Source organism: Cornus florida, unplaced genomic scaffold, assembly GCF_030987335.1.
Source record: "Cornus florida cultivar Cherokee Brave unplaced genomic scaffold, ASM3098733v1 CherokeeBrave_3.0.0_Hap2_Chr01, whole genome shotgun sequence".
Lineage (NCBI taxonomy): Eukaryota > Viridiplantae > Streptophyta > Magnoliopsida > Cornales > Cornaceae > Cornus > Cornus florida.
The window spans coordinates 38,188,596-38,201,281 of NW_026775571.1; the positions used below are offsets into that span (position 1 = coordinate 38,188,596).

Here is a 12,686-nt window from a genome sequence, read left to right on the forward strand (position 1 = left end):
GTTACAGTCTTATAGATAAAAGTACCCAACTTTTATCACTGACTGCGAACAATGCCAAGGTGCAAGAAACCGGTGAGCCAAAATCTCCTGCCTGTAAATCTCATTTACACACTTAAGTCACCTATAATGCAACCTGAGGATAATAATGCATCTCATGCAAATATATGTAAAGCCCAATACATGAATATCATATTTATTAATAAAATATCGAATTAATAATAAATAATTGGCTTGTAGGGCATATAATCCCAACAGTATACTATTACACTGTTAATGTTGTAGGTAGATGATAAAGAAGGAACTGTGTATGTAACTTACACGACTACAAATGTAACTTTTTTACTCTTTCTTGAATTTCTGATGGAATTTTTGTGGCAAAGTACTTCGATGTTGGAGAGAAGAATTGGAAAGACGTACGATTGGCTCAAAAAAATGAATGTAACATTTTTGGCAAGTGTGGTTCGTTTGGAAGCTGCAATATGCAGGATTCACCAATTTACAAGAATATGGAGGAATGGAGTAGAGGAAACATTTGCAGTGTGAAATCATAGACAATACATCTCCTTTATATATACGCGCGTGTATCAAACATGGCAGGTGGAGGTGGAGGTAGAGGTGGAGGTGGAGGTGGAGGCGGAGGAATCAATAAGAGAAGGGATTGAATCACTGTCATGGTTTGGATTATAAAGCCAGTTACCCTTTGTATGTGTGCAAATAATAAATATGTAAATAAATAATTTTTTATTAGCCTTTAAAACTTTGAAACATTTTATTGTAACTCCTTTAAAACCTGTTTGGTTTATTTTTATTAAAATAATTTTCAATAACTAATAACTAAGAATTTTTTTTTTTTTTTTTTTCCTTACTTGACAAATTAGGGAGCTTGAATAAGGCGCGAGCTCCAAAAGTTGGATGTTGTTCTATCAAATGGGAGCAAATTATCTGATGTGCCATTGCAATGAAGTTCCCTCGTGTTTGTTTTACTTGACTAACATTTGATCACACGGGTCTTTGCTTCAACTTGAGACCGCGTTTGGTTGGATGCCACAATTACAAAAGTGAAGAATGTTGACTTATTTGGTACTACATTCACCCTAAAAATAGGGAATTTACATAATGTTCAATAACTAATGTCACAAATCAATAAAAAATACTTGATGTTTAGCAAAATAATGAAAAGAGTCATAGCTTCTTATTTTTTTCCATGTATACAAGACTCGATTGACGTGAAGTGGCTATATATATGTTGACCAGTTGGGGGCTTTCGGTCGACATCTGGTCCTTAGGCGTTGAGTGGTATATCCAATTTTTTGTATTAGATTAATGTGTGACATTAGTTATTGAACACGTAAATACTTTCTTTTGATGGCGAAAGTGGTGAGTGTGGTTTTTATTTTTATTTTTTTTACATGACTCGGTCGACGTAAAATGGCAACACATTGACCAATTGGTGGCTTTCGGTCAATATCTGGTCCTTAGGCGTCGACCGGTATCTCTAATTTTTTGGATTAGATTTATGTGTGACATCAATTATTCAACATTATGTGAATACTTTATTCTGAAGATGAAGGTGGTGAGGGAGTAAGCTATATTGTGTAATTATCGCATCCAAACGCGATTTCAATGACACTTAAATAAATAAGGGCGTGATCAAATATAAACCAAATAATATGCACCATGGGACAGCAGGGCAAAGTAACCTAAGAGGATTCGCACCCATATCAAATAGGGTAATGCCTTAGAGCTCGAGAAATAATAACTGTTTAATTAAAAGTTAAAACAGAAAAGGCCGTTATTCTCACCATTAACCAAACATATTTTTATATAATTTTTAATTATAAAATAAAATAGAAAACTATTGTCATAAAACAGAACCAAAGAGTCTTGAACCTCTTTCATAATCTGGTGCGATTGCGTAAGTATGAGAAGAGATACAAGCCGAACACCCTCCATCTCAGAAAAAAGAAAACAAAATAGTTCATAATTTCCTTTTTTTTTTCTTTCCTTTTCCTCTCTTGTTTAAAGCCCAAACTATTCATTCCTCCTCTTTCCTCTTCTCCTTCTCTTCTTTAGAGTCCCCTTTGTGGTGTTCATTTTCCCTGTGCAATACGTTGATGGGTTTGTTTGAATCTATTGCCACAGTTACATGCATTCCCATTTGGTCCACATTACATCTAAGATCACAGCTCTAGCAAGATCAGGTCGCATTGCATTGGCACGTAAACTGTTCGATGAAATGCCGCACCGAGACTCAGTTGCTTGGAATGCAATGCTCAGTGGATATTCTCAACTGGGTCTGTACCCCGAAGCACTCTCTCTGTTCCACCACATGAGAATCACCAACGCGAAGCCCGACCACTTCTCTTTCACCGCCACTCTGAGTGCGTGCTCTGGTGCTTGTGAGCTCCATTATGGACAAAAAGTTCATGCCTTGGTTATTGTTTTTGGGTATTACTCTTCATTGCCCGTGAACAATTCGCTTATTGATATGTATGGGAAGTGTTTGAGTCCTCATAGTGCCAATATAGTCTTTGAGGAGATGGGCTTTTGGAATGAAGTGTCGTGGTGTTCGCTCTTGTTTGCGTATACGAATGCTAGTCTATTTGATGTTGCTCGTGAAGTTTTAGATGCTATGCCAAAAAGGGTGTGTATTGCTTGGAACACTATGATTGCCGCTTATGCTAGATTTGGGAAAATTGAAGTGTGTTTGGATTTATTCAAAAGAATGCTATATGTTTCCTGTGAGCCGGATCAGTGGACATTCAGTGCCCTCATGAATGCGTGTGCTGAATCAGGAGAATGTTGTTACGGTCGCATGGTGCATGCATTTGTTTTCAAGAGTGGTTGGGGCTCTGCAGCAGAGGCAAACAATTCAATTCTTAGTTTTTATGCCAAATTAAGTTGCCAGGATGATGCTGTGAAGGTGTTTGAGTCCATTGAAACTCTAACTCAGGTGTCGTGGAATGCAATTATCGATGCCCATATGAAAACAGGAGACACGCATGAAGCATGCCTTGTTTTTCAGCAGGCGCCCGAGAAGAATGCTGTTTCATGGACATCTATGATAGCTGGGTATGCAAGAAATGGGCATGGAGAGGAAGCCATAAGCTTCTTCGTTAATATGATGAGAAATGGTTTCCAACCGGACAGTTTTACATTTGGGGCTGTTCTGCTTGCATGTTCTGATTTGGCAACATTAGGACACGGTAAAATGGTCCATGGTTGTGTAATTCACCATGGTTTCCATTCTTATGTTTATGTTGGCAATGGCTTAGTTAATGTGTATGCTAAGTGTGGGGACATAGAAGGTTCGAGCCGAGCCTTCAATGATATTCTTTACAAGGATATCATCTCCTGGAATACAATGTTGTTTGCATATGGGTTGCATGGATGGGCTGGCCAAGCTCTACAGCTTTACGAAGAAATGGTTTTATCCGGTATCAAACCAGATGAAATGACCTTCATTGGTTTGCTGATTACTTGTAGCCATTCAGGTCTTATAGAGAAAGGTCGAGCTCTTTTTGAATCAATGAGTTCAGTGCATGGGCTTTCCCCCAACATGGATCATGTCACATGTATGGTTGATATGCTTGGCCGAGGAGGGTACTTGGAAGAAGCAAGAGAATTCGCTAATAACTACTTGGGAACAGGTACAGCGAAGATCAGCTCACTTGAAGCTCTTTTCGGAGCATGTACAGCACACGGAGAAGTGAAAATGGGGGCGAGGTTAGGGGTGGATTTGAAGGTTTTGGAGCCTCGGAATGAGATGAATTTCGTGCTGTTGTCGAACTTGTATTGCGCCAGTGGGCAGTGGAAGGAAGCAGAGGTAGTTAGGAAGGCAATGGCAGATGAAGGGGTGAAGAAGCTGCCTGGTTGTAGTTGGATTGAAGTGAGAAACAAGGTGATGGCTTTTGTGTCTGGGAGGCATTCACATCAAGACCTGGAAGAGTTATGTCCAGTACTTCAGTGCCTCGAATATGAAATGAGAAACCCATGCTCTATTTTTGTGGGGATGGAAGAATTTTGAAAAAGAAAAATTTCACTTTAAAAGGGTTCGAATTTTACTAGAGAGAATTAATATTTGAAAGTTGAGTATCTTTATATAAGGTAAATATTTGTTTTAAAATTTAATCCAAGTGTACTCTTAAATTTCCCTTTAGGGTTAGGATGGTCATTATCCCATTATGAAACTTGTATCCCTTTAGGGTTAAATTTCCCTTTATTGATAACTTTAGAACTTGTCAAAGTAGAGAAAGAACTCAAAGAAATTAGCTGTAAGAAACAAGAATGGGTTTTAAATCTCAGTGGAGTTTGAAACAAGAATGGGTTTTAAATTGTGGTTAGAATGATTTTGTATGTATGAAACCGCATGAAATGATTATATATAATAATTATGTTAACTTATTTCCAAGGTGGGCATTTGGTCTAGTGGTATGATTCTCGCTTTGGGTGCGAGAGGTCCCGAGTTCGATTCTCGGAATGCCCCTTTTCTTTCTATTTCTTTTCAACCTTTTTTAAAAAATTTGACTGAAATAGTACCGTCACTTTAGCATATACCTCTCGAGGTTTTTCACCTTTTTTTTTTTAATATTTGACTGAAATAGTATAGAGTGCACCGTTACTTTAGCATACCTCTCTAGGTATTAGAGAGTGGAAAACAGGATAAAGAGGCATTCCGATAATTGAACTCGGGACCTCCCTAAGCGAGAATCATACCACTAGACCAAATACCCTTTGACGTTTGAGTTTTATAAATTATATATGTATAATGAATTATAATCTTCAGGGTCATACATAAAATTTGTAATTATAGACGTTTCACATCGCAAATTGATTAAAAACTATTAAATATTCAACTGCCAACCTAATTAATTTAAATGTTTAAAAACTTAAAATCAATAGTTAGTTAGCTGGTTGTTTTTTTTTTTTTTTATGCGAAAGTCATTTGCAATCCGTTAGTATGATTGAGTTGGAGGCTATGATCCCTATCTAACCATATATTCTTTTTCTTCTACAGTTTATATTTGTTTGTAAAGTAGAGAAAAAATATTGTTCTTTATGATTTTGCAATCCGTTAGTATGATTGAGTTGGAGGCTATGATCCTTATCTAACCATATATTCTTTTTCTTCTACAGTTTATATTTGTTTGTAAAGTAGAGAAAAAATATTTTTCTTTATGATTTTATCAATAGTATTAGATAATATATAAATATGGATTAGATGCGAAAAATTCATTAATCATATACAAAATGTGCAAGAAAGCACCCTTATTATTTAATGATATCTTTGTCTCAAAGTAAATGTTTCTTTTGAGAACTGTGACTCACAATTAAAAGAGATATTCTTTTTAAAACAGAAGAAGTATTTGTATATAAATCCTATTTTTAAATTGGAACAAATTGGCTCCTAATTGTTAATTTTGACCAATTTTGTTTTTTATAAAAATCTCAAAATGCCCTTGCTGATGTAAGTAAGAAAAAATATAGCGTTAATTCTACCTACACCCCTTGACTTTTGCCAATATTTCATTTACACGCTATCTACGTTTCAATATTCTACCTACCTCCCCTGAACTTTTGATTTACGTATCAAGTTACTCCTTATCGTTAAGCCATTGACGGTTTGTCATTATGTCAACAGGAAAAAATAAGTACAGAGTCAGTTTTGCCCTTCCAATGACTAAAATGACATCTTTAGCCCCATTAACTAATGCAGAATAACAAAACTAGCCTTACATCACCACAAAAATTACATGTTCTCGCTAACATCACACGAGATATCTCTAACCCTTGTATCCACAAACCTCGGCAAATCTCACTGATGACGGTCACCACCACCGTCCAATCCATCCCAATCTGAAGAAAATTCTAATGGGTATCTCTCAAACACAATACATAAGGATGCAAAGGAGGAGAAGCAACGGCAAAGGTCGCCGCATCACCACCATCACAGACGGCAGCGGAGTGGCGGCAACACCATATCACTACCATCAATCATACGTAGTTTTAGCCTCCTCCTCCTTAATCTTCCTCTATTTTAACGCTCACCAACACTCCTGATCTTTCTAAAATCATAAATCAATCACCAATCGACCATCCGTTTCGCACTTCAATCAGGAGTCTCCAACAGCGTCTTCAAGCCTTAATTGTCTCTGCTTCGCTGGTGATGGGTACTACAAAGGCGAGCCGAAGTGTTGATCGACGACGTGGAGGGTAGTCGGACTGTGTATTGTTGGGATTTATATATCCTGGCATAGCAAATTCCTATTTGGATTAAAGTGACATAAGTTCATGACGTTTCTGAAATATTTATGTTTTTATACAATTGGTGAATTCAATGTATTATGTTTCGATTCATTATAGAATTGACAGTGTCCGCTTGATTACAAGAGATATTTATATATGTATGTGATGGCGATCAATACATGAATATAAATAGTAATCATAAATGGTTCATAGTCGGTAATTATGGATGGACTCATAATTAATTAAGACTTAAACTGGATCCGCGTTAGGTTGAGATATATTGCGAGAGCCGTCGTATGCAATTACTCCCTATCACCGTCATGGCATTTGACTCTTAAGTATGAGAAAATTATAGACTCTTTTATTAATTAATAATTACTTTGATTTATTCGGCGGATTCTTCGGGATCCTTAGACCGACACTTTGGGTAGTTATGTAATTAATAGTTAGAGGGTTATATTTTCAATATTTGCATCATTGCTACTTGTATTTATTTTGTATTGATTATGGTTGATCACAAAGTAAATTCGAAGGCCTTCGTATGTTTTTAGACAAAATGATTTATTATATATTTATTTATTTAGATTATTATTTTTGTCAAACAAATGTTTTTATTGTGATCGAGTCAGAAATAATCAATGGTATGAAAATAAATATATTAATTAAGTAGTCGGATTGATGGCTTTATTTATCCGATAACTAATTATGCATAGAGGGGTCAAAGTGCAATATTGACTTAGTGGTTATTTATTATTTAATTGGAGTTCAATTAATTTCTTTTAGTGGAGTAGAAATTAATTTATGAATTAATTGAATTGGGTCCATGGAAAAAGAGTCTATAATTTTCTCATGCTTAAGAGTCAAATGCCATGACGGTGATAGGGAGCAATTGCATACGACAGCTCTCGCAATATATCTCAACCTAACATGGATCCAGTTCAAGTCTTAATTAATTATGAGTCCATCCATAATTACCGACTATGAACCATTTATGATTACTATTTATATTCATGTATTGATCGCCATCACATACATATATAAATATCTCTTGTAATCAAGTGGACACTATCAATTCTATAATGAATCGAAACATAATACATTAAATTCACCAATTGTATAAAAACATAAATATTTCAGAAACGTCATGAACTTATGTCACTTTAATCCAAATAGGAATTTGCTATGCCAGGGCATATAAATCCCAACAGCTCCCACTTACCCTCATAGCCAATTCAAATTGCACCTTACACCAATGTTATCCAGATGATGATCAAAATTATTGATCAATGACACCTTTGATAATGGATCAACAAAGTTGTGTTCCAATGCAATGTTCTGGCTACAAGTACATTTTCTTGCCGGACAATATCATGTAGAACATGATACTTCCTCTCAGTGTATCTTGTTCCTCTATAGAACCTAAGGTCATTGGTTTGGACTAATTCTGCACTATTATCGCAACATAGCTTAATAGGCAGGCTAGTATACTCCACAACCTCTAAATCAGTGAGATCAAACCAATAGGCTTCTTTTGCCACCTTTAAGGCTGCAATGTATTCCACCTGCAGGTTTGAGTCAGCAGTTAAAATCTGCTTAACAATTTACCAACTGATTTCCCTTCCATTAAATGAACATACACTGAGTCATGAACCTCATAGTATCTACTTCTGATTGAAAATCAGAACTAGCATACCTAACTAGGACCATATCATCACATCCATAACTGAGTATGATATCCTTAGTCCTCCTTAGATACTTAATGATATTTTTCACAACAGACCAGTTATCAAGTCCAGGATTGGACTGATATCATCTGACTATCCCTACAATGTAGTGGATGTCCTATTTAGTATAGACCATGGCATATATGAGACTCTCATATGCCAAAGCATATAGTTTCAGTCTCATTTGCTCAATCTCCTCTGCTAGTCTTGGAAAACTACTTAATAGAGAGAGCAATCCATATCAATTAAGTAAGAACTCATTCTTTAAGTTATGCATACCAAACCTAGTCAAAACTTTATCATGTAGGATTATTAAGATAAGCCTATTTTCCTTTTAACCTAATCTTGCAAAAGCTTGATCTTAGGAATATAGCTTACATTTTGAGAATCCTTCATTTAAAAGTAACTGAACAACTACCTTTTTATTGATGACAAAAGTTCCACGTCATTATAAATGAGTAGGATGTCATCAATATATATAGAATTAGAAAAATAATGACATTCCCTTGTACACTCATGATTTATGCACTAAGAAATCTTCTGGTATCTTTTTGTAGATTAACTTGCCTTCCATAGGTATCACCCTACTAGAAAGTTCTACAAGATCCCAAAATTTATTAGAATACATAGATTCCAACTCTGATTTCATAGTAACTCGCCAAAACGATCTGTATCCATATCGGTTCACGCTTCCGTGTAGCTTACTGGGTCCAACTCATGTTTAACAGGAATGTCCATAACGGTCTCACCTAAAAATATGATTCTGTCGAATTGGATAATTATCCTCCCACTACATCAATGTACCGATGAAGGAATCTGTGTACTAGATGATGCTGACGCATCAAACGGGAATTCATCTATAATTCTAAATCTCTATACTTAGTATGTTCATATGTGGTACATCTGGTACTCTTACCATATTCTCTAACACTATGCTAGTAGGTATGTGATTCATAATATGATTCTCCTATAGATAAACAGTGAGTGTAAACAATCAAATTTTATCATTGAGATCATAAAATAATCCATCCTAGTGACATTTTAGAGTAGCTATCAAATCTATCATGCGTATGATTTGTTTCCAACTTACTTGTCCATATCAAGCGCACATGTGCAAAACTACCCCATATGTGCATGTGATTCAAACTAAGATTTAGTCAAAAACATAGCTCAACGGTATCCTTGAGACAGACTAATATGGAATGCAGTTCATAATGCGCATCGATGTCATTAACGCTAAACTCTTAAATGAAAGAGATAATGTGACATAATTAATCATAGATCTAACCATGTTAAGTGGAATTCTGTTATTCCTATTTGACACCTAAATTAATTTAGCATCAATTGCGAAAAACTGGTACACAACACCTTCATTGACCATATAGTCTTTGTACTATCCCAAGAAATACTCATATCCTCGATCAGATCGAAGTGTCTTGATAAGTTTACCTAATCTGTGTTCCACATCAGTCTTGACCCTCTCGGAATATACCAAAAGTATAAGACTTGCGTCGCAACAAGTAAATTTATCCAAAACGTGAGTAATCTTGATTGGATGTTCATAAGACCACACGTGTCCGTGTGTACTGACTCCAATTGTTCTTTATGTCTATTTCATTTGGCTGATTAAGCCCTTAGAGTTATTTATCCTTCAAAACATGATTCACAAGTTTGGTTTAGGCTCCTCTGCCTCACTAGGTAATAAACATTCTTTGACCAATCTTTGAATCTCATTTTGATTGATTACAACCCAAAAATAGACACCAAAAAATACAATGAGTCAGGAATAACAAATTTTCTCTTAACATTTAATCTAGAAGATGCAACATTAGTTTCTACATCCTGCAAATCATAAGAGCTTGTGATTATAGTATATTAACCATCTTTCAATGCACCAGAAGCAATCGCATATCTATTCAATCTTATAAAACCAGTTTTACAAAATAACAATCCAGTTTTTATAAACCATAAGTGAAACAAGAATTAGATAGCGTCTAACTTCTGTGCATAAAGATAGTTCTCTAATACTAATATCATCATACTATCTTATTTCAGATGTAATACTCCCACTGACTTTGCTACAACCTTAGCATCAGGTTAAAAGACAAATATATATCCACATCATCGAGACTTCTGGATTCTTGAAATCCTTGCAACGAATTGCAAATATGTTTAGTGGCTCCAGAATCTATCCATCAGGAATTAATAGATGCAACCACATAACATGGCTCAATGATTAAATATATATTTTCCTATGCCACGTCATTGCTTAGACAGTTCGTCTTTGAGTGTTTTAGTTAACGGCAAAAGAAACAATTTCCTTCGCCCTCAACATGCACTGCCTTATTCCTTTTAACCTTTTTTGAATACCCATGTTTTGTGCTAGCCTAGTCCTATTATCATCCCTCTTCTTTACTTTGCCCTTCCACTTGGGCCTAGAAGAAGATGGTATAGACTAGGTTAGATTAATAGGAACACCTATACTTTTGATTATCCCTTTATCTGTTACCAATTCTATAAGAATATCAACGAGTGTGAACTCAAACTGATTCCTTATTTAGTCTACTCTGAAAGAGCCGAACGAATTTGGTAACAAGGCAATAATCATGTCAATTTGAAACTTACCATTCAAGTCAGCCCTATTGACCTCCAGTTCAATTTTTAAATAATAAACAATCATTTTTCAAAATCCGATATCAAACTGGAGATCCTCAGGCTATCTTGATGGTATTTAAATTTGACACAGTACTTAGGCATATGCCCTATCTAATCTCACTAAAACATTTCATTAAGTATCTTAAAATAAAGGAATTAGGTATAGGAGTATTAAATACATTTTGTACTCTTACATTGTGAATAAAATATCTAAGTTCCTTTTCCAGTCATTATAAAAGAGGTCCACATACATTGAATATGTAAGCAAGTAGATAAACTGGATTATACATAATTAATCTGAATATAAATGCATTCATACAATATGTAAGGTGAATTATTAATACTATCATGCATATTTAAAATTAAAATGAGTTTGTTAGCCACATAATATAACAAATCTCAAATAGAATAAGAGATCATTATCATTATTGGTAAACAATCCATTTTAATTAATGTGGGTACCTCAACTTCGTACCATAATAAATCATCCAATCAATACGTCAATAACTTATCCTGATGGAGGAGTTCATTATTACTATTGTTGGGATTCATTTGCTATTAGGTGAGCACTTCCATTAAAATAATAATATGTGGGTCCCTTAATAACTGCATGAAAATCGGATAACCAATACGCCAATAACTTATTCGGTTAGCGAAGTTCATTATTGCTATTGGCGGGCAAATTCCATCATCTCCATATCTTTTAAGACAATGCCTTGTCTATCTATATGAAATGATTCCCAATTATGTTTAGCCTTTCTAAAATTACCTAGTGTAGACCACTCCGTTGGGGAGCTAACACTATTGATTTTAGATTGAGTGTATAACATTATTAAAACTCTAATGAAAAATAAAAATATTAAATATCTTGTCATTATAATCTATACTCTTTAAATCATGCGTAGGGCCTTATTTTTAAAGATCTAATTACAATGAACATTTAATATTATTGTTTTCATGAGACAACCATTCTTGTAATATTAAGACTCTTCAAATCATGCGTGGGGCCTTATTTTTGAAAATCTAATTACAATGGTATTAATAACGAAGGCAATGGGGTAATGTATAAAAATTCCCGCTTCCACTCAATTTTTAATCATTCATAATTAGGGTTTTCATTTTATTCAAATACATGATATGATGCATGCAAAACGTCTTGATTTTAATCCAATTAAATTTAGAAAATATTTGGACTTTAAATGATTAACTAATATTTAATTTGAAGCACACTTTAAAAATAATTTACAAAAATAATTTTTCGTTTCCCAATAAGTGCCCTCAAATTAATTAGTAAACAGATCCACTTAATTTTCATAATTTAATTAATATAAATCAAGTCATTTAATTAAATATCATGGATCCAATGCATGAATAATAATTAATACACAATTATCTATTCCATGCATTACATACATCAATAAATAACAGATAAAGCAAATAAAAATGGCCAATGGAATCAGCTTTTAATATTCTATTGCTCTAAGTATTGCGCGAGGGTCCTTCGTCGGCTTGCAAACACCTGAAGGAGGTTGGTATGCGCCTGAAGAGGTAGAACAGTGCATAGAACGTGCCCGGAGAGTGCTCAGCATGTACCCACGCGCTGGCACGCGCTGGGGAAGTCTAGCAGCGCGTGGCACGTGCCTTCACGCGTTGCCACGCGCCTGAAGGGTGCTGGAATGACCAGCGCGTGTTACTCACGCGCCTGGATGCGATTGGGAAAGCTTGCAAGGCGTTGCACGGGCTGCAACGCGCCATGTGGCGCTAGTCTTTGCTGGCGCGTGGTCCCCGAGCGCCGACACTTGTGCTCCATGTATGCTCACTCTCCTGCGAAGCATTAGATCATCCTACCCTTGTTGACTTTGATCCTACGGCTCCTGTTGCGGGTGCATGAAGACCTTGTTGCGCTGGAGCAGCTGCCACTTACTCCGACGCTTCCCTTGCCGCCGACGACTCTCCGGTCGCCAGAAAATCCCCGAAAAATAATAAAAATTTATAAAAAAATTTCAGAAATTAAATTTAAGCCCAAAAAATTTCAGAAAAATTCTGAAAAATTCCGAAAAA

The 12,686-nt window shown here is 35.5% G+C and overlaps 1 protein-coding gene and 1 non-coding gene across 2 annotated transcripts; both read left to right on the forward strand.

Moving 5' to 3' along the window:
• The first annotated feature begins 1,733 nt into the window (after positions 1-1,733).
• Positions 1,734-4,229, forward strand: LOC132294964 (pentatricopeptide repeat-containing protein At2g36980, mitochondrial). The gene has a single exon (XM_059793020.1). The coding sequence runs from the start codon at positions 2,147-2,149 to the stop codon at positions 4,025-4,027; it is 1,881 nt and encodes a 626-aa protein (XP_059649003.1). The 5' UTR covers positions 1,734-2,146; the 3' UTR covers positions 4,028-4,229.
• A 185-nt stretch (positions 4,230-4,414) lies between these two features.
• Positions 4,415-4,486, forward strand: TRNAP-UGG (transfer RNA proline (anticodon UGG)). Its single transcript has one exon. It is a non-coding gene; the product is annotated as a tRNA-Pro (tRNA).
• The last annotated feature ends 8,200 nt before the right edge of the window (positions 4,487-12,686 follow it).